We start from the raw sequence: 20,128 nt of genomic DNA, 5'->3' as shown, positions 1-20,128 counted from the left end.
GTAAAAAAAATAAGATTTTGGTAGAAAAATTAAGACTCTATATCACATTAAAATTGTTTTAACATTGTTCTACCAAAACATGTTCTACTAAGGTACTGCAATAATTACACAAGGGAAATGGCCATATATATAGTGGTTTCCAATAAAGTGCTGTAATATTCAAGGTGAGATAGATAAAAATGATTATAAAATTCTATTATAAAAATATGAAAAGTCAACTAAAGTATATTAAATTTATATAGAGTCTAGAAAAACTTAATGTTCTACTGAGACTAATAATTTGGGATAAAAGTTTAAAGACTATAAATCATTAATTTTAAATTTTATTTCCTCTAAGGAATTTATTGATTTAATATGTGAAATAGTTTCTGTCTCATTTTTTTTCCTTAATTTCTTAATAGGTCTATGCTTTAGGGAGATTTTTATGAGGCCATAAATTCAGACCATTTAAAAAACTTGCAAAAGATTAATATAAACACATAAATTGATAATTTACATTGTAACTCCATAGTTTTAGCAAAACTTATTTGTAGTCATTTTTTTATGAATCTGGGGAATTTATTATCACAGAAGCTTTATTTAATGCTTTAAGTAGCACTTTCATTTTTATTTGCAAATTCTGAAAATCTAGGAGTTTAATTTTTACATCTTATGTGTACAGAGAGAAAGGGAAACATTTATTTTGATTTCAAAATCATCTTTGATTACTTGCAAACAAAACAATTTAGTCCATTCCAGCAATTTCTCTCACAAATACCTCACTGACAAATTGAATACCTTTTGATTTAATAATGTTAAATTATGCAGCCTGAGATAAGTATTGTTTTATAACTTCTATATTATTAATCATTAATTTGCTAAAATATTCTGAAAGGGTAATGAAATTCAAAGCTAAAATTTTAAAATAGACCTACCTGAAGAGAATAGCCTTGATCACACTGAAAGGATACTACATCACCAACCATGTATCTGTCTCCAATTTTAATCCCACTGCTAGGAGTCTGTGGTTCAGGACAGGAATCCAAACCAATAGCTAAGAATAATTAGCAGTAAAATGTAACTTTCAAATGCTTAAATCATGCCTAAATTACCAAAATTGAATATTGATGTCATTAAAACTAGATTTACACTGAGACGTTAAGGATATTCTGTGAATAAGATTTAACTGTATATGGTTACAGCAATGTGCTTTGGAACTACACCATAGAACTATTTGAATTTTCATGGCACCAACCATTAATTAGCTGTGTGATTATACCTAAACTCTTCTTTAATTCTCAGCCTAAACATCTTCTATGATACAAGTAAAAATTCCTAAAAAGAAACTTGCTAAATAAAAATAATAATTTACTGTGATAATAAAATGGAATTATATATGTAAAACATTCTAAGGAAAATGACTAAAAAATATTTACTATCTTGTCCATATCACTTGATACCTTTTTCTGAAATGGAGATGATAATTCAAAACACTTCCATTATTTTTACATTAACAACTTATTTTTCAGTATAAAAATAAAAGCATACTAAAAGTAAAATGTTTTTCTAAAATGTTTCACTTAGTTTAGCATTTTTTATTGAAGTATATTTGACTTACAATGTTGTGCTAATTTATGCTGTATAGCAAAGTGATTCAGTTATTATATATTATATATATATATATATATATACACTTTTTTACATTATTTTCCAGTATGGTTTATCACAGGATATTAAATACAGTTCTCTGTGCTATATATCAGGATCTTATTGTTTATCCATTTTTTATAAAATAGTTTACATCTACAAACCTCAAATTGCTACTCTGTCCATCCTACCCTCCCTCTCTCTTGACAACTACAAGTTTGTTATCCATGTCTGAGTCTGTTTCATAGATAAGTTCATTTGTGTCATATTTTAGGTTTTACATATAAGTGGCGCCATCCAGTATTTGCCTTTTTCTGACTTACTTCACTTAGTATGATAATCTCTAGGTCAATCCATGTTTCTGCAAATGGCCTTATTTCCAAAATTATTCATTTAAAAGCTCAAAAATTGTTCGATGTTTTTGCCAAAACATTTTTAAGCATGTGAATATATTACTATCAAAAACTTTTTTATCTTTAATAGGAGCCAATGTTTGTTATCTATTTCTCTATAGTTCACATTTTGAGCTAATCTAATACATATCTGATGGTTTCCCAGGTGGAGCTAGTGGTAAAGAACCTGTCTGCCAATGCAGGAGAGGTAAGAGACCCAAGTACAATCCTTGGGTCAGGAAGATCCCCTGGAGGAGGAAATGGCTACCCACTCCAGTATTCTTGCCTAGAGAAACCCATGGACAGAGGAGTCTAGTGGGCTATGGTGCACAGGGTTGCAAAGAGTTGAATATGTCTGAAGCAACTTAGCATGCATGCAATACATATCTGAATGGATGAGAGGAAGCAGTCACCACTCCAAAATCATTATGTGAGTGTGTGTATACTCATTATAAATATTCATGGTATATAATCATTTATTAAAAAAGCATTAAAACCTAAATTCTGAAGAATAACAATACTGGCCACCTTATGCAAAGAGCTGACTCATTGGAAAATACCATGATGCTGTGAAAGGTTTAGGGCAGGAGGAGAAGGGGGCAACAGAAGATGAGATGGTTGGATGGCATCAAAGATTCAGGAAAGTAACTCCAGAAGACAGTGAAGAGCAGGAAAGTCTAGCATGCCATGGTCCAGAACGTTGCAAAGAGTTGGACATGACTTAGTGACTGAATAACAACGAAAAGCATGACAATATCATATAGATTCTTTCACTCCTTGACCATGTTATTTCTCTCTGATAGATGCCATCATACTTAACACCACCCCATCCATCATCTTTGTTGCATTTGACATAAATTAATAATGAATAATTATGTAATTAGTTATTCAATATTTATCCCCTTCTGAGAATACAAATTTCATAAAGGTCGCTTAAAGCACACAGTCTTAAGGAAGCACTCAATAAACATTCTTTGTAAAGATGAATGAATAGAAAAAGAAATAAAGAGCATTCTATTATATTTCTTAATAAATACAAATATCTGCCTTTGCAAATGGAAGAAATTTTATCTAATAACATAATGGTGAGAGTAGGTACAAATTAAAGGATAGAAAAGTAAATAAAAGCAGTGACTGGGTAGAGCTGTGGTTAGATTGGGAAGTAAGGTAGTAAAGACGAGGAGTAAACTGGTCATTTAGGAATGCACTTGAGGCAGTCCTAAAGGAGACTGAGTCATATAGACTAGAATTTCAATGCTGGTGCCGCAATTAGCTAGGTCTCTAACCATATGTAAAGCTCCACGTTTCTTGATCTTTTGTAATCTTGTATTTATAGAACCAGGAAAGTTAAGTTATCCTTAAATTGTGGCCTACTTTTAAAATTTTAAGAGTTAATGTCTCACTTTCCATATAACTTTTGAAATCCAAGAAAAGACAAAAATGGTGTTACATTTACTTTCATCTCATTCAACATCCACTAATGGGTCTTATACATTAAATTCATCTGATTTTATAGAAAGCTTTCTAAGAATGATTAACCAAATAGAACAGTTATGATATAAACATATACATCTGGTCAATATGATTTCACTTTCCTTTTCAGTTCATTTCAGTTCAATTCAGTCACTCAGTTGTGTCCAACTCTTTGCGACCCTATGGACTGCAGCATGCCAGGCCTCACCAACTCCTGGAGTTTACTTTAGAACAAGGAAAAGTAGTATATTGGATGTTCTGAACAATGCATTTATTATCCTTTACCATTAAGGTCATTTATGTGATCATTTTTGCTAAGAAGGCTAAATTCAGTACATGTTCATTTCTCTTTTCTTTCTATCAAGTACTCTAGTCAGGGTCATATGCATAAAAAACTACTAATTTCCCCAAGTGTTGATTTTCTCCTCTGGGAGGATAAAGAAAATATTGCACAGTTATGCCACAAAATAATGAGACTCATTTTTAAGAGAGATTTTTTCCCATAATGTATGTATATATAGCAAAATATTTATGAAAGAGTTTTAACTTAAAACATAATATAAACTCTATAGATTATGCAATAATAATTTTGTATGTTAAAAATTCTTATATGCAAATAATCACAGAGAAAAATGACCAAAAGTAAATATGTGAAATATTAGCAGTAGTTAAGATTCTTGATATGAACTTATATGAAGTGAAGTGAAGTGAAGTCGCTCAGTCATGTCTGACTCTTTGCGACCGCATGAACTGTAGCACACCAGGCTCCTCCATCCATGGGATTTTCCAGGCAAGAATACTGGAGTGGGTTGCCATTTCCTTCTCCAGGAGATCTTCCCGACCCAGGGATTGAACCCAGGTCTCCCGCATTGTAGGCAGATGCTTTACCATCTGAGCCACCATGGAATGCAAATAATAATGTCACTTATGTAGTAGATGGATGTATTTTTCCTTTTCCCTGATACGGGGAAAGACTGAAGGCAGGAGGAGAAGTGGGTGACAAAGGATGACATGGTTGGATGGGATCATCGACTCAATGGATATGAGTTTGAGCAAACTGTGGGAGACAGTAAAGGACAGGGAAGCCTGGCGTGCTACAGTCCATGGAGTTGCAAAGAGTCAGACATGACTGAGCGACTGAATAATAACAATAAAATCTAGTAGATAAAGTAGAATTAGTAGAGAATTTGGGGGTATAAAAATATATATCAATCGTTAATAATATTGTCTCAGGGAAGGAAATAAGGTAATGAAGTAATTAGATAAGAAAGAGAAGTCGTATATTAACAACCCCTCTCATTTTTTTTGGCATTCAATTATTTTACATGCACTAAAGAAAATAAAACAGAAATATCTTTTAAAAACTGCAGTTCATATTTATAAGTCATTTTTTAAATTTACAAAACTGAGTGATTAAATTCAGTAGTTTAAAAATGTCTTCTTTATTATTTTTCATTGCTTTCTAAGTAACAATACCGGTAGGTTATTTGCAGGAATCAACAAAGAAAAGGTATTTGTAAAATGTTTCAAACAGCTCTCTTCTGTTTGACTAAGCTTAGCCAATCAACATATTGAGTCATTTTCATCTTTAAGGGTATAAATTTTATAAAATTATGTGTCTGGCAATCAAAGATGCTCTTTGAGTGAACTTTTTTAATGGGAATTGGTTCAATGAATTAAGTGCTATAGCCAAAAACAAACAGAAATGAATACAAGGAAAAATCCACATCAAAAGTTGCACAGAATTAATTATATATGCTATTAAATTACTGTGGGCAGTTACCCTGGCTGTAAACATTAAAACCTCAGCCCTCCAATTTTAAACGTTTATTTGTAAACAAAAATATTCTTTCTAATTTTGTTTACAAAGCAATCTGAAGGAGAAAAAGGTGTAAATCATAACATTTGTATTTGATCATTTTGAATATATACTATAGTATTCCATAATGATTTTAATAAGTCCTTAATGCAATGAGATAGGGAGAAAGGGAGAGAAGAAAGTTTAATTATTGCTAAGACTCCCAGTAAGACTGTTATGTAAAAAGGAAAAAAAAAACCCACTTTATGAATTTGATATGACAACCCATGTACAAATTTATTGAAAATAACCAAAAATCCTGGATTTATTTCCTGCAAATGCAGGAGACTTAAGATACACAGGTTTAATCCCTGGGTCAGGAAGATCCCCCTGGAGGAGGGCATGGCAACCCACTCCAGTATTCTTGCCTGGAGAATCTCCTATGGACAGAGAAGCCTGGCAGGCTACAGTCCATAGGGCTGCAAAAAATCGGACGTGACTGAAGTGACATAGCATGCATGCAAGAGAAATCAACAGGAACTGAATCATATGTCTTTGGACCAGTGCTTGTATTCAACGATAGTGAAGATCTTATTTTAAAAATACTGCAGGTCTTCAATTTAAAATTTTTCTCTAAATAATGGACAGAAAATAACTATTATTTCTAGGTTTACACCACATTTAATGATTTTTAATATGTTAGAATTATCACTTGGCATTTAATATTTATAATTATAAAATAATGGCTTGAGAATAATGTAGAAGTTGGTGATAAAGGATGAATTCAATATGAGCTGGGCTACTAGTTGCAGGACTTGGAGCAATCAACAATGATAAGTATACAGACTTTTTCAACAGAATGTACCTTGTATTAACTAATATACTAAAGAAAACTTGTCACATATTATTATGTAATATTTACATGTATATTTTAACTCTTTATTTAACTTATATTCAGAGTACATCAAGCAAAATGCTCGCCTGGATGAAGCACAAGCTGGAATCAAGATTGTTGGAAGAAACACCAACAAACTCAGGTATGCAGATGATCCCACTCTAATGGCAGGAAGTGAAGAGGAACTAAGAGCCTTTTAATGAGGGAGGAAGAGAGAAAAAGCTGGTTTAAAACTCAACATTCTAAAAGCTAAGATCATGGCATCTGGCCCCATCACATCATGGCAAACAGAAGGGGGAAAAGAGGAAGCGGTGACAGATATTATTTTCTTGGGTTCAAAAATTACTGCAGATGGTGACTGCAGCCATGAAATTAAAAGATGTATGCTCCTTTGAAAAAAATCTATGACAAACCTAGACAGCATATTAAAAAGCAGAGATATTACTTCATCAACAAAGGTCCTTACAGTCAAAACTATTGTTTTCTCAGTAGTCATGTACGGATGTGAGAGTTGGACCATAAAGAAGTCTGAAAGCTAAAAAATGGATGTTTTTGAACTGTGGTACTGGAAAAGACTCTTGAGAATCCCTTGGATAGCAAGGAGATCAAACTAGTCAATCCTAAAGGAAATAAACCCTAAATATTCATTGGAAGGACTGATGCTGAAGTGAAACTCCAATACTTTGGCCAGCTGATGTAAACAACCAACTCACTGGAAAAGACGTTGGTGCTGGGAAAGATTGAAGGTATGAGAAGAGCGCACTGGAGGATGAGATGGTTAGATAGCATCACCAACCCAATGGACATGAATTTGAGCAAACTCCAGGAGATAGTGAAGGACAGGGAAGCCTGGCATGCCACAGTCCATGGGGTTGCAAAGAGTAGGACATGACTGAGTGACTGAATAACAACATGTAACATAAATGTCTATCAATAAAGTTTTTCAGACAGAACAATTTAGACTTCAAAAGCAAGTGGTGCTGGGAAAACTGGTCAACCACTTGTATAGAATGAAACTAGAATACTTTCAAACACCATACACAAAAATAAACTCAAAATGGATTAAAGATCTAAATGTAAGACCAGAAACTATAAAACTCCTAGAGAAAAACATAAGCAAAACACTCTGATGTGAATTATAGCAGGATCCTCTATGATCCACCTCCCAGAGTAATGGAAATAAAAGCAAAAATAAACAAATGGGACCTAATTAAACTTAAAAGCTTTTGCACAACAAAGGAAACTATAAGCAAGGTGAAAAGACAGCCTTCAGGATGGAGAATATAATAGCAAATGAAGCAACTGACAAACAACTCATCTCAAAAATATACAATCAGTTCCTGCAGCTCAATTCCAGAAAAATAAACAACCCAATCAAAAAATGGGCCAAAGAACTAAACAGACATTTCTTCAAAGAAGACATACATATGGCTAACAAACACATGAAAAGATGCTCAACATCACTCATGATCAGAGAAATACAAATCAAAACCACAATGAGGTAACATCTCGAGCCGGTCAGAATGGCTGCTATCAAAAAGTCTCCAAACAATAAATGCTGGAGAGGGTGCAGATACAAAGAAACCCTCTTACACTGTTGGTCAGAATGCAAACTAGCACAGCCACTATGGAGAACAGTATGGAAATTCCTTGAAAAACTGGAAATAGAACTGCCATATGACCCAGCAATCCCACTGCTGGGCATACACACTGAGGAAACCAGAATTGAAAGAGACACATGTACCCCAGTGTTCATCACAGCACTGTTTACAATAGCCAGGACATGCAAGCAACTCAGATGTCCATCAGCAGACAAATGGATAATAAAGCTGTGGTACATGATGGAATATTACTCAGCTATTAAAAAGAATGCATTCGAATCAGTTCTAATGAAATGGATGAAACTGGAACCTATTATACAGAGTGAAGTAGGTTAGAAAGAAAAACACCAATACAGTATATCAATGCATATACATGGAATTTAGAAAGGTGGTAATGATGACCCTACATGTGAGACAGCAAAAGAGACACAGCTGTAAAGAACAGACTATTGGTCTCTGTGGGAGAAGGCAAGAGTGGGATGATTTGAGAGAATAGCATTGAAACATGTATATTATCATATGTGAAACAGATCACCAGTCCAGGTTCCACTCATGAGACAGGGTGCTCAGGGCTGGTACACTGGGATGACCCTGAGGGATAGGATGGGGAGGGAGGCAGGAGGGAGGTTCAGGATGGGGAACACATGTACACTCATGGCTGATTCATGTGAATGTATGGCAAAAAGCACCACAATATTTTAAAGTAATTAGCCTCCAATTAAAATAAATTTTAAAAAAAAGTCACTGACGAGTAGCAGTGTAAGTTTAGAAATATGTGGTACAGGCTTTGTTCATGTTTACCGTGATTCTCATATTTTCTTACTTATGTTTACCTATTTAACATTTGACCTAGCAGTATTCTGAAAAACTGAGTACTCAATAATAGATGTGTGGTTGTGTGTGTGCTCAGTCGCTCAGTCATGTCTGCCTCTTTGTGCCCCATGGACTGTAGCCTGTCAGGAATCTTCTGTCCACAGAATTTTCCAGGCAAGAAATACTGGAGTGGGTTGCCATTTCCTACTCTAGGGGCTCTTTCCCACCCAGTGATCGAACCCATGTCTCTTGCATCTCCTGCATTGGCAAGCAGATTCTTTACTACTGAGCCACCTGGGAAACCCCAGTGATAGATTCTACTTATAAAATTTTAGTCTAAAGAATAAAGATAAGTAAAATGATAAATAGAATCTGGCATGTAGGGACCATTCACTCATTACATGAGCAATTACTGGTGCCAATTGTATAGTCTTACTGTGTTAACACACATGCTGGAAATGCAAACATCAATTAGCAACAAAAACAACCATGCTCTGAAGAAATTCTGGGTGGACCTAGAGAGGGCGTTGTTTTAAAAGACAGCTTCAGTGTAGCAGAAAAATCACAATATATGAAGGCTGTCTTCTATTTAAATAATTATTTCATAGGAACTAACCTATGTGAGTCCAAAAAACAATATATTTTATCAGTTCATAACAAAGGGGAAGGTGAGTATGCTGGCTTGGCATGTTAAGTGGATAATGTTTCAAGTTATTTTTCCTTCTTTTATGGAAAAAAAGGGGAGCATTTTTTGTAAAACACATTATAGTATTTTTGGAAGGGCAGTTAAAAATGAAGCTGAAAAGGGAGACAGGATATAGACTATGTAAACAATCGTGTAATCTTAATCAATGTAGAAGGTTGTATTTTCCTACTGTGGTTAATGGAGGTAAAATTCAGAGTTTTTAAGAACAAAACTTCTGTACTCTGTGTGCATCTTGGTTCCACTAGTTTCTTGCCTTTTCTTGGTAAAATCTGAGATAATCTCTATGTCTCAGTTTCCTCATCTATAAAATAGATTCAAAATTATACCAACTTCACATGAATACTTTGATGCATAAAGAAAACAATACATGTATAACACTTAGATAGTTTCAGGAACATAGGATGCCCTCAAAAAAATGTTAACTAGCATTACTGAATGCTTTTAAGCATGGAAGTTAGGTTGTACATTTGGATTCTAGATAAAGGATATATATATTTTCTATTGTTATGAAAGCACGTCTCTGTATGTTTAAGACCAATAGATCTCACATAAATATTCTAGTAATATAGAAAACACATATAAAGATTTACATAAAGCCTCAAACTTAAGTACCTTCAGTTTTGTGATTGACTTACAAAGAGAAGCTTCTATAAGAAAATCCAGAAGACCAGGAGCAGTGTTACTATAATAGCTCAAGATATAACTACAGAAACTTTACAGCTACACAAACACAATGTTTTATGAATTCAGAAACTCTCTTAGAACCAGCTCTCAATCAATACCACAAAGACATGAAAAATCAATGAGATGATCATGAAATAAATTTGGATAAGAGTAAACTATGCCAAAACTAGAATGGCCTTAGAGGCTTAAGGAGTGAAATGTGTTTATAAAGATCAATTACACATACTTGCATGTAATATAGTCTAGGTTAATAGCAATTTAAATTAGAAATGACAAACATTAACAACTTAACTTGGACAGAAGGTGTTTCTAAAATTAATAGTTACAAGATAATATGCATGAAGTAGAATAAGACAGTTTAGGTAAAAATATAATTAATCTTACAGTCACTATTTTTTCACAAATAATCAATTATCTAACTAGCCCATTTTTTATGGTTATAAAAATAAACTTAAGACCTAATGCATTAGGTCTTAAGCATATTGCTCAAGGAAGGAAAGCAATAAAATAATTATTGTGTTGAATTGAAACCTTTTGTTATTTATAAACTACATTTAAATGAATACATTCCTGAGCATTGACTATTTCACAACTATTTTTATAATTTGGGTATTCAGACTAGTCGTCCAACTATTGCACAAGATGGAAAGATGTTTTCAGGCCACCTGAGTTTTTATAAGATTTACAGCAAAATTATTATTAGTAGATATAATGAATGATCTCAGGTGTGGGAGGAGGGAAAAAATTATTCATTATGGTGACATTACCTTCGTTTTCCTCAGAGACTACATCCTGAGATCTTTGAGCACCCCTAAATTTTCAAATATCATTACTATATAGTTTCCCCTTTTAAAATAAGTTCATTTTATAAGTTCAAGACCAAAAACTGTTCATTGATTTATAAATGTTCACAGTCCCTTTAGGATTTTCCATTAGGTGCTAGTGAAGAGGCTCAGACGTGTTCGACTATTCGCGACCCCATGGACTATAGCCTGTCAGGCTCCTCTGTCAATGGGATTTTTTAGGCAAAAACACTGGAGCGGATTGCCATTTCCTTCACCATGGGATCTTCCCAACCCAGGGATCGAACCTGGGCCTCTTTCACTGAAGGCAGACTCTTTATTGCTTGAGCTACCAGGGAAGGTGCTGGATTTTTCTTTAGTGGGATTTAAAAGTGTGCTTCCATAAATAGGAAGTATGAGGAAAACTGCATATGCATGTTACAATCAAATGATCATTTCAAAATGATGAAGTTGGACCTGAATTCAAGTGACAGAGCAACTAGAAACTACAGGTTCTTTTTGTGGAAGAAGGTCCGTCTAGTCAAGGCTATGGTTTTTCCAGTGGTCATGTACGGATGTGAGAGTTGGACTGTGAAGAAAGCTGAGCGCCGAAGAATTGATGCTTTTGAACTGTGGTGTTGGAGAAGACTCTTGAGAGTCCCTTGGACTGCAAGGAGATCCAACCAATCCATTCTAAAGGAGATCAGCCCTGGGATTTCTTTGGAGGGAATGATGCTAAAGCTGAAACTCCAGTACTTTGGCCACCTCATGCGAAGAGTTGACTCATTGGAAAAGACTCTGATTCTGGGAGGGATTGGGGGCAGAAGGAGAAGGGGACAACAGAGGATGAGATGGCTGGATGGCATCACTGACTCGATGGATGTGAGTCTGAGTGAACTCCGGGAGTTGGTGATAGATAGGGAGGCCTGGCGTGCTGTGATTCATAGGGTCGCAGAGTCAGACATGACTGAGCGACTGAACTGAACTGAATTGAACCAACGCTGATACAATTAATGGTATTCCATGCACTAGGAACATTTTCCCTAGCAACAAATACATTTATGCAAGACATACAATTATAACCAGAATCACATATGTTTAAAATACACACACACACACACACAAACTGATGAATAGATTCCCACCTTCTAGTGCTCTTGTGGATCAGGAAACAGAAAGAATGTGAACAATGTTGGAAAAAATATACTAACTCAGAGCATCTACATCTATTTATATGACTACTGAAACAGAACTCTAGTACACCTAACTACAGTAGTACACATGACTCTTAAACCAGAACAATTATCAATACAATGATGCATCTTCATGTGAACTTATGATCACTCATATCAGGAAATATAAAAATGTAAATCAGACTCTTTTAATAAGTGTTTTTCAGCTTATCTTGATTAAGCAGAGAAAACTGTATCCTCTAAACTCTGGAACTCTGGTATAAATATTTGCGGCCTTCCAAAGTTGGTAGGCAAACATGTCTTCTGCCTGCCTTCTTTCTCCTCAATGTCCAATCTCTTTTCTTATGAACAGAAAGAAAAACTGACTTTTAAAAAATCTTTTCATTAATATTAGCTATCTCATTATATATCAGGTAATTTAATAGCATAAAACTAATAGAATATATCAACATCTCAGAAAAATGTAATTGAGAATATTTCCAAATTTATATTTATTATCTCACTTTGTGTTTAACTTAGAAAATTTACCCTGATTTGTGGAACTACAACCTCAAGTGAGTACAGTTTGAAATACTAATAAATATACTCATGAAGGTAGTCAAAAGGTACAACTTTCCAGTAAAAAAGGAGTGTACTGTAACTAGAGGTGTAACAGACGATGCAATGGCTATAGTTAACACTTTTCTATGATATATGTTTATTAAGAGAGTAGATCTTAAAGGTTCTCATTACAAGGAGAAACGCTTTTTTTCCTTTCTTTTTACTGCATCTATATGAGACAGATAGATGTGAACTAAACCTATTGTATTAATCATTTCACAACATATATAAATTCAACCACCTTTTTTGTATACCTTAAACAGTGATGTATGTCAACTATTTCTCAATAAAGCTGGAAAAAGATTTTTAAAAGTATTTCAAGACCAAAAGGTAGAAATATTAATCTCTGTTTTCTAGAATTTTATTACTCAAATTCAAATGTTTTCCATCTATGGAAATCAAAGATTAGAATAGATGTAAAAATGGGATTCTAAATAATTTTTGTCTGCTATAGAATATTTCTTCTGAATTACATATCTGGAATATGTATTAAGAAAACACTGAATTTATAGTCAGTTTTTTATTGATTATGATAGTTTGTCTAACCTCTAAATCCTAACTGGCAAATAAATAACTTTGAGAAGGCATTTAACCCATTTCTAAATCCTTTGGAAAACAGCTTTCAAAGTCACCTTGGAAGACAAGTGTGTATTCCTAAATTCAAAAGTTTCTAGAAAGGATTACATAATCCTTCAATAACTTTTAACATCTTTTACTGACAGAAAAAAAAAATCTTTATCCAAACTGAACTTTTCTTCATGAATCTCTTGAATTCTCTTCAAAATTTCTACAGTACATCCTTAGTCTGTTGACTAGGCCAGTACTGTGTTCCAGTTTGGTAGGCAAGATTTTGGCTACCATTATGTTATACTTGCAAATATGTTATGTTACATGTCAAAAGGAATTTGTGAATAAAAATAAGAAGGCTAATAAGCTGACTATAAAATATAAAGTTTACTGACTGATTATTGGATGATTACATACATATAAATGTTGTATCCATCTACCATTTCTTTTTCTTATGTTGCAAGTAGTACCAAACGATGGAGAAGGCGATGGCACCCCACTCCAGTACTCTTGCCTGGAAAATCCCATGGACAGAGGAGCCTGATAGGCTGTAGTCCATGGGGTCGCTAAGAGTCAGACACGACTGAGCGACTTCTCTTTCACTTTTCACTTTCATGCATTGGAGAAGGAAATGGCAACCCACTCCAGTGTTCTTGCCTGGAGAATCCCAGGGACGGGGGAGCCTGGTGGGCTGCTGTCTATGTCGTGTTGCACAGAGTTGGACACAACTGAAGTGACTTAGTAGCAGCAGCAGTACCAAATGAACCTTTCATATGTTTCATTCTTTTTCTTAAACCGGAGTATAATTGGTTCACAATGTTTTATTAATTTCTGCTGTACAACGATGTAGATCAGCTATAAATGTACATATATCTCCTTCCTCTTGAGCCTCCATCCCACCCACACCTCCGATCCCACCCGTCTAGGTCATCACAGAGCACTGAGCTGAGCTCCCTGTGTTATGCTGCAGCTTCTTACTATCTGTTTTATACATGGTAGTGTATATGTGTCAATACTACTCTTTCAATTTGTCCCACTCTCTCCTTCCCCCACTATGTCAACAAGTCTGTTCTCTACATCTGTGTCTCTATTCTTGCCCTGTAAATATGTTAATTTGTGCTACCATTTTATATATCCCATATATATGCATTAATATATGGTATTTCTTTTTCTATTTCTGACTTACTTCCACTCTGTATGACAGACTCTAGGTTAACCCACATCACTATGAAAGACCCAACTGCATTACTTTTTATGGCTGAGTAGTATTCGATTATATATATGTACTAAAACTTCTTTATCCATTTATCTCTCAATGGACATTTAGGCTGCTTTTATGTCCTGGCTATTGTAAATAATGCTGCAGTGAACAGTGGGGCACATATGTCTTTCGGAATTGTGGATTTCTCAGAGTGTATGTCTAGGAGTGGGAGTGCTGCATCATATGGTAGTTTTATTCCTAGTTTCCATTTGAATGGAAACACAAAAGACCCTGAATAGCAAACATGAGTGAGTTTCATTCTTGAAATCTTATCCCTAAACTGGTACTATCATTAGTTAAATTAGGAAGTACTTTTGGTTCCTAGATCCCACTACAAGGTGTGCTGTCTAATATTACAGATAAATAAAATTACTTATGCTGATCTTTATTTAATTCATGTCTGAGTTCTAAAAATCAAACAAAAAGTCTAAAAAAGTAATCAGCTTGCCAAAGAAATAAAGAAAAACTATGTGAAGAAGGCAGAGTGCCGAAGAATTGATGCTTTTGAACTGTGGTGTTGGAGAAGACTCTTGAGAGTCCCTTGGACTGCAAGGAGATCCAATCGGTCCATTCTAAAGGAGATCAGCCCTGGGATTTCTTTGGAAGGAATGATGCTAAAGCTGAAACTCCAGTACTTTGGCCACCTCATGCAAAGAGTTGACTCATTGGAAAAGACTCTGATGCTGGGAGGGATTGGGGGCAGGAGGAGAAGGGGATGACCGAGGATGAGATGGCTGGATGGCATCACTGACTCAATGGACGTGAGTCTGAGTGAACTCCGGGAGTTGGTGATGGACAGGGAGGCCTGGCGTGCTGCAATTCATGGGGTTGCAAAGAGTCAGACACGACTGAGCGACTGAACTGAACTGCTGATCATATACAAAGTGATATGATCTAAAGTAAAAATTAAAACACCAAAACATGATAATCAACCTTTACACCTCTCTCTTTCTCATCTCCAACATGGAACTGGCCATAAATCTTTCAATTTGACCTCATTATTTCCTACATCTTTTAACATTTCATTTACAAAACCACAATAACCATCTTCAGAGTTTCTCATTTGAACCATTGCTACTCCTTTTCTTCAGCATATTCTCTTCCTGCAATGCATTTATCACTTTTTAAAATAAAAGGGACTTTGAAAATACAAAATTGATTATTTTATTCCTCAAATTGAAACCCCTTCATTGAATCTCTTCTATCTGCAAAATAAACTTGTCTGTCATCTTCTGAATCTAATCTTCCATAACCTCTCCAGTCATGTTGGTTCATCTCATTATTAGAAAAGCATGATATCTACTGAGGGTTTGCTATGTACCTGGTCCTATGAGAAACACTTTGTATGGATGATCTCACTGAACTCTGATACAATCTTTCAAGTTACATGCTGCTATTATCACATATTACAGGTGAGGAAACTGGATTCTTAGGGAATCTTAGAGATCATCTAATGTCACAAGGCCATCAAATGGCAGTGCCAAGACAGAAACCTAAGTTTGATTCCAGCATACATTATCTTATGTCCACCTACATTCTAGTAAGGCCTTCCCTCATGGTTCAAACAACAAAGAATCTGCCTGCAATGCTGGAGACCTCGGTTCAACTCCTGAGTCAGGAAGATCCCCTGCAGAAGGGCAAGGCAACCCACTCCAGTACTCTTGCCTGGAGAATCCCATGGAGCCTGAAAGGCTACAGAGATGGGATTGCAGAGACTCAGACCCGACAAACAACTAACATTTTTACATTCTAGGAGGTCCCTTAAAAGTCCAAGCTATTTCTATATCTATACTTTAATTCTTACCTGGAAAAAAAGCACTTAGATTTGTCCTTTGGTGAAGTCTTCCCTGACTCTACCACGAGTAACACCTAAGAGTTTTCATCACTACCTTTTCTGTGACATCGTCTACATTACATATGATATCATACTTTAGCCATTGTGAGAGTAACCTTGGGAGGTTGGTGAAAGTACACATGGTTTGCTGAATCTCATAAAGACTGACTTGATCTATTGGGGTGGAGTCTCATTATCTGGATTTTCAATAAGACTTTGAGATAACTATAGTGTACAATTATCAGAGAAGCATCAAGTTACATAAACTACACTTATAGTGTTTACACTGTAATTTTGCAATTATTGCTGTTTGTATGTCCTTGTTTTCAGTTAGTCTGAAGCTTTGTTTTTTTAGGACTGGATCTGATACAAATATGTAGCCCTTACATTTAGAAAGTATACTTAACATCTAGTAACTATTCAATTAAAATTTGATAAATAAAAAAGTGAATTTATTCTCACATTTGGGAGGCAATAAGATGAGGAGAGGAAATGAATTGCTGCCTTTTTTCAGTAGATAACAGGAAAATAATGATATGAAATGATCAAAGTGGGCCTTTAGAAATATTAATGAGACTAAGGCATGAGAATGATAAATTGAGCAGAAGGAACATCAGATTTATATGATCATAATCATAATAGCACATTTCAAAGTTAAAATGACATGATCCCAAGTTAAAGGAGCAAAATTGTACTATATGACAAAAATCAGCCACTTGTCAGCATTTCCTTTTTAAGTAAATACAAAACAAGGCCGATCTGTCTAATATCTTGTGCCATCAGATAATCGAGATTGCTTTTTTTTCCCCTGAAACACCTCATGAGTGAGTAGGAAAATCAGACAGAGAAAATATTCACTTGCTAGAAGGAATCTCAGCCAAATTTCTTTTTCCCAAGATAGAACACCTGCCATGTTTCCTGAAACCTTTACAACTTGAAATATTCCTTTAGGAACTTAGAAAGAGCCTACTTTCTTGGTTAAAAAGAAAGAAAACACAAGATCTGTCCTTTTTATAGCAAATGTTAATGTCTTTTGCATCTGTTGTTGGTATTCATAGTGTGATTATGAGACTGTTATTTCCCCAATGTGATTACTTCCTTATGTTACCCTGTGGGCAGAACTTTTATTTCAGGGATTGTCAGAAATGAAATACCAAAGATGTGCAGTAAAATGGGTGTCTTCTCAATGCAGAAAAGTTATTAGACCTACCTTATTTGTAATGCACACATACACACACACACAACATTATTTTTTCCAGTATCCTACTAGTTAAGTGTTCTGCTTTTTCTAAATATTGAAACTAATTTTTTAAAAAAATTTCTTAAAGGTCCTGTTTCTATTCATTTAAAACGTACAGTTTTCTCTTACAGAGGTTACTATATTCTTATAGCTCAACCAGTGATTTTGGAGGCTTATGCATACATAAGGAAGTTCTTTAAAATATTTATTTTTATTTAATACCGTCTGCCCTCACAAGTGGACAGATTCTTAAATTACCACAAACGAAATATTACCCCACTAAGGAGATATTTAACTTATATGAAGAATACATCATGAGAAATGCTGGGCTGGAAGAAGCACAAGCTGGAATCAAGATTGCTGGGAGAAATAACAATAACCTCAGATATGCAGACATACCACCCTTATGGCAGAAAGTGAAGAGGAACTAAAAAGCCTCTGGATGAAAGTGAAAGAGGAGAGTGAAAAAGTTGGCTTAAAGTTCAACATTCAGAAAATGAAGATCATGGCATCCGGTCCCATCACTTTATGAGAAATAGATGGGGAAACAGTGGAAACAGTGACAGACTTTATTTTTTGGGCTCCAAAATCACTGCAGATGGTGATTGAAGCCATGAAATTAAAATCTGCTTACTCCTTGGAAGGAAAGTTATACCCAACCTAGACAGCATATTAAAAAGTAGAGACATTACTTTGTCAACAAAGGTCTGTCTAGTCAAACTTATGGTTTTTCCAGTAGTCATGTATGGATCTGAGAGTTGGACTATGAAGAAAGCTGAGCGCCGAAGAATTGTAGTGTTGGAGAAGACTCTTGAGAGTCCCTTGGACTGCAAGAAGATGCAACCAGTCCGTCCTAAAGGAAATCAGTCCTGAATATTCATTGGAAAGACTGATGCTAAAGCTGAAACTCCAACACTCTGGCCACCTAATGGGAAGAACTGACTCATTTGAAAAGAACGTAATGCTGGGAAAGATGGAAAGTGCAAGGAGCAGGGGACAACTGAGGATGAGATGGCTGGATGGCATCACCAACTCAATGGACATGAATTTGAGTAAACTCCAGGAGCTGGTGATGGACAGGGAGGCCCGGCTGGCATGTTCCAGTCCATGGGGTCACAAAGAGTTGGACATGACTGAGCAACTGAACTAAAGTGAACTGAATTGAATATGGAGAACTAGTATTTCCAAAGTGCCCATACTGCCCAAAGCCATCTATAGAATCAATACAATCCTTACCAAAATTCCAATGGTTTTTTTTTTCTTTTCAAATAAATAGGGAAAAAAAAAAAAGCTTAAAATTAATGAAAGTGAAAGCATTAGTCATGTCCAACTCTTTGTGATCTCAGGGTTTTCTGCCTCTGGAATTATCCAGGCAAGAATACTCGAGTGATAACCATTCCCTTTGCAAGGGTATCTTCCTGATACAGAGATTGAACCCTAGTCTCCACATCGCAGGCAGATTCTTTATAGTCAAAGCCACCAGGGAAGCTCCATATGGGACCACAAAAGTCTTCAAATATCGAAAGCAATCCCGAGAAGGAACACAACTAGAAATATAATTCTCTCTGATTTCAAATTGCATTGCAGAGATGTTGTAACTTAAATAGTATGGTCCTGGCATAAAAATGCACACATAGAACAAAGTAATAGAATTGAGAGCCTAGAAATAAACCCTTGCACATACAGTCAACTAATATTTGATGAGCGAGACGAGAATACTCGAGATGGAAAGGTGAGTCTCTTTAATAAGAAAAACTGAAATAAGCCAGACACAGAAGGACAAATGCTACATGGTACCACTCATACAGAGTATCTCGAATAGTCAAACTCATTAGACATGACAATAAAATGGTGGTTTCTAATGGCTGAGAAGAGGGAGAACGAGGAGCTGTTGGTCGACTGGCTTCATTTAAGCAAGGGGAGTTGAGTTCTAGAAATCTGCTGCACAATACAGTGCCTACAGTTAACACTACTGTATTGTGCATTTAAGATTTTTGTTAAGAAGGGAAACCTTAAGTGCATTTACAATTAAAACAAAAGACAATACCTGTAAATTCTAATGAAAATCATCAGAACTTTATACACATAATTTTGTAGTTGAATTGAATAAACAATTCAGAATCTTAAAGACAACGTTCTATTTTGACAAAGTCCATTAACTTTCTAATTCAGAAATGTAATATTTAAAATTAATATTTTTTTCTTAATTTTTTGGACAGCACATAATACTTTATTTACCTGTGTATTCAAGGTGAAATCCTGCAGCAGAAACACTGATGTCTGATTGAAAATTTAGATATAGATTATTAGATGTACTATTCAAAAGATGGGGTATTGTTGTTCCTGAAATGATAATTGAAAAAGTGGTTCAGTGATCACCTAATAAGTAATATAATAAAACTAAGTTAACTATTAGTCAGCCAAAAAGTTATCACTGAAATTATATATTATTAAACTGTCTTATAAGAATTTTTAAATAAAAACATTTCTCACATATTTGTCTTTCATATTACTATTCTTGACTATCTCCAAGGAGACAGACCTTTGACAGCACATTAGATGGCTCCCTAAAATAGGTAACAGCAAACAAAGCTGATGAAAAGCAGAAAATTTTACTAGTCACCTAAAATAAATATTTGGAATTTCATGTGGATTTCAATAAT

General features: G+C 35.0%; 1 protein-coding gene across 2 annotated transcripts in view; it reads right to left on the bottom strand.

The window, feature by feature from the left end:
- CSMD3 (CUB and Sushi multiple domains 3) overlaps positions 1 to 20,128 on the bottom strand; it is a 1,392,034-nt gene that overhangs the window by 132,258 nt on the left and 1,239,648 nt on the right. For both annotated transcript variants that reach the window (XM_060393469.1, XM_027973090.3), the window contains 2 exons: positions 19,704 to 19,808; positions 915 to 1,033 (listed from right to left, as the gene is read on the bottom strand). In XM_060393469.1, the coding sequence (XP_060249452.1) occupies positions 915 to 1,033; positions 19,704 to 19,808 (224 nt within the window). The remainder of the gene's footprint in view (positions 1 to 914; positions 1,034 to 19,703; positions 19,809 to 20,128) is intronic.

Source organism: Ovis aries, chromosome 9, assembly GCF_016772045.2.
Source record: "Ovis aries strain OAR_USU_Benz2616 breed Rambouillet chromosome 9, ARS-UI_Ramb_v3.0, whole genome shotgun sequence".
In the NCBI taxonomy this organism is placed as follows: Eukaryota; Metazoa; Chordata; class Mammalia; order Artiodactyla; family Bovidae; genus Ovis; species Ovis aries.
The sequence above is the reverse complement of the archived record's forward strand: the minus strand, read 5'-3'. Positions and strand labels throughout refer to the sequence as shown.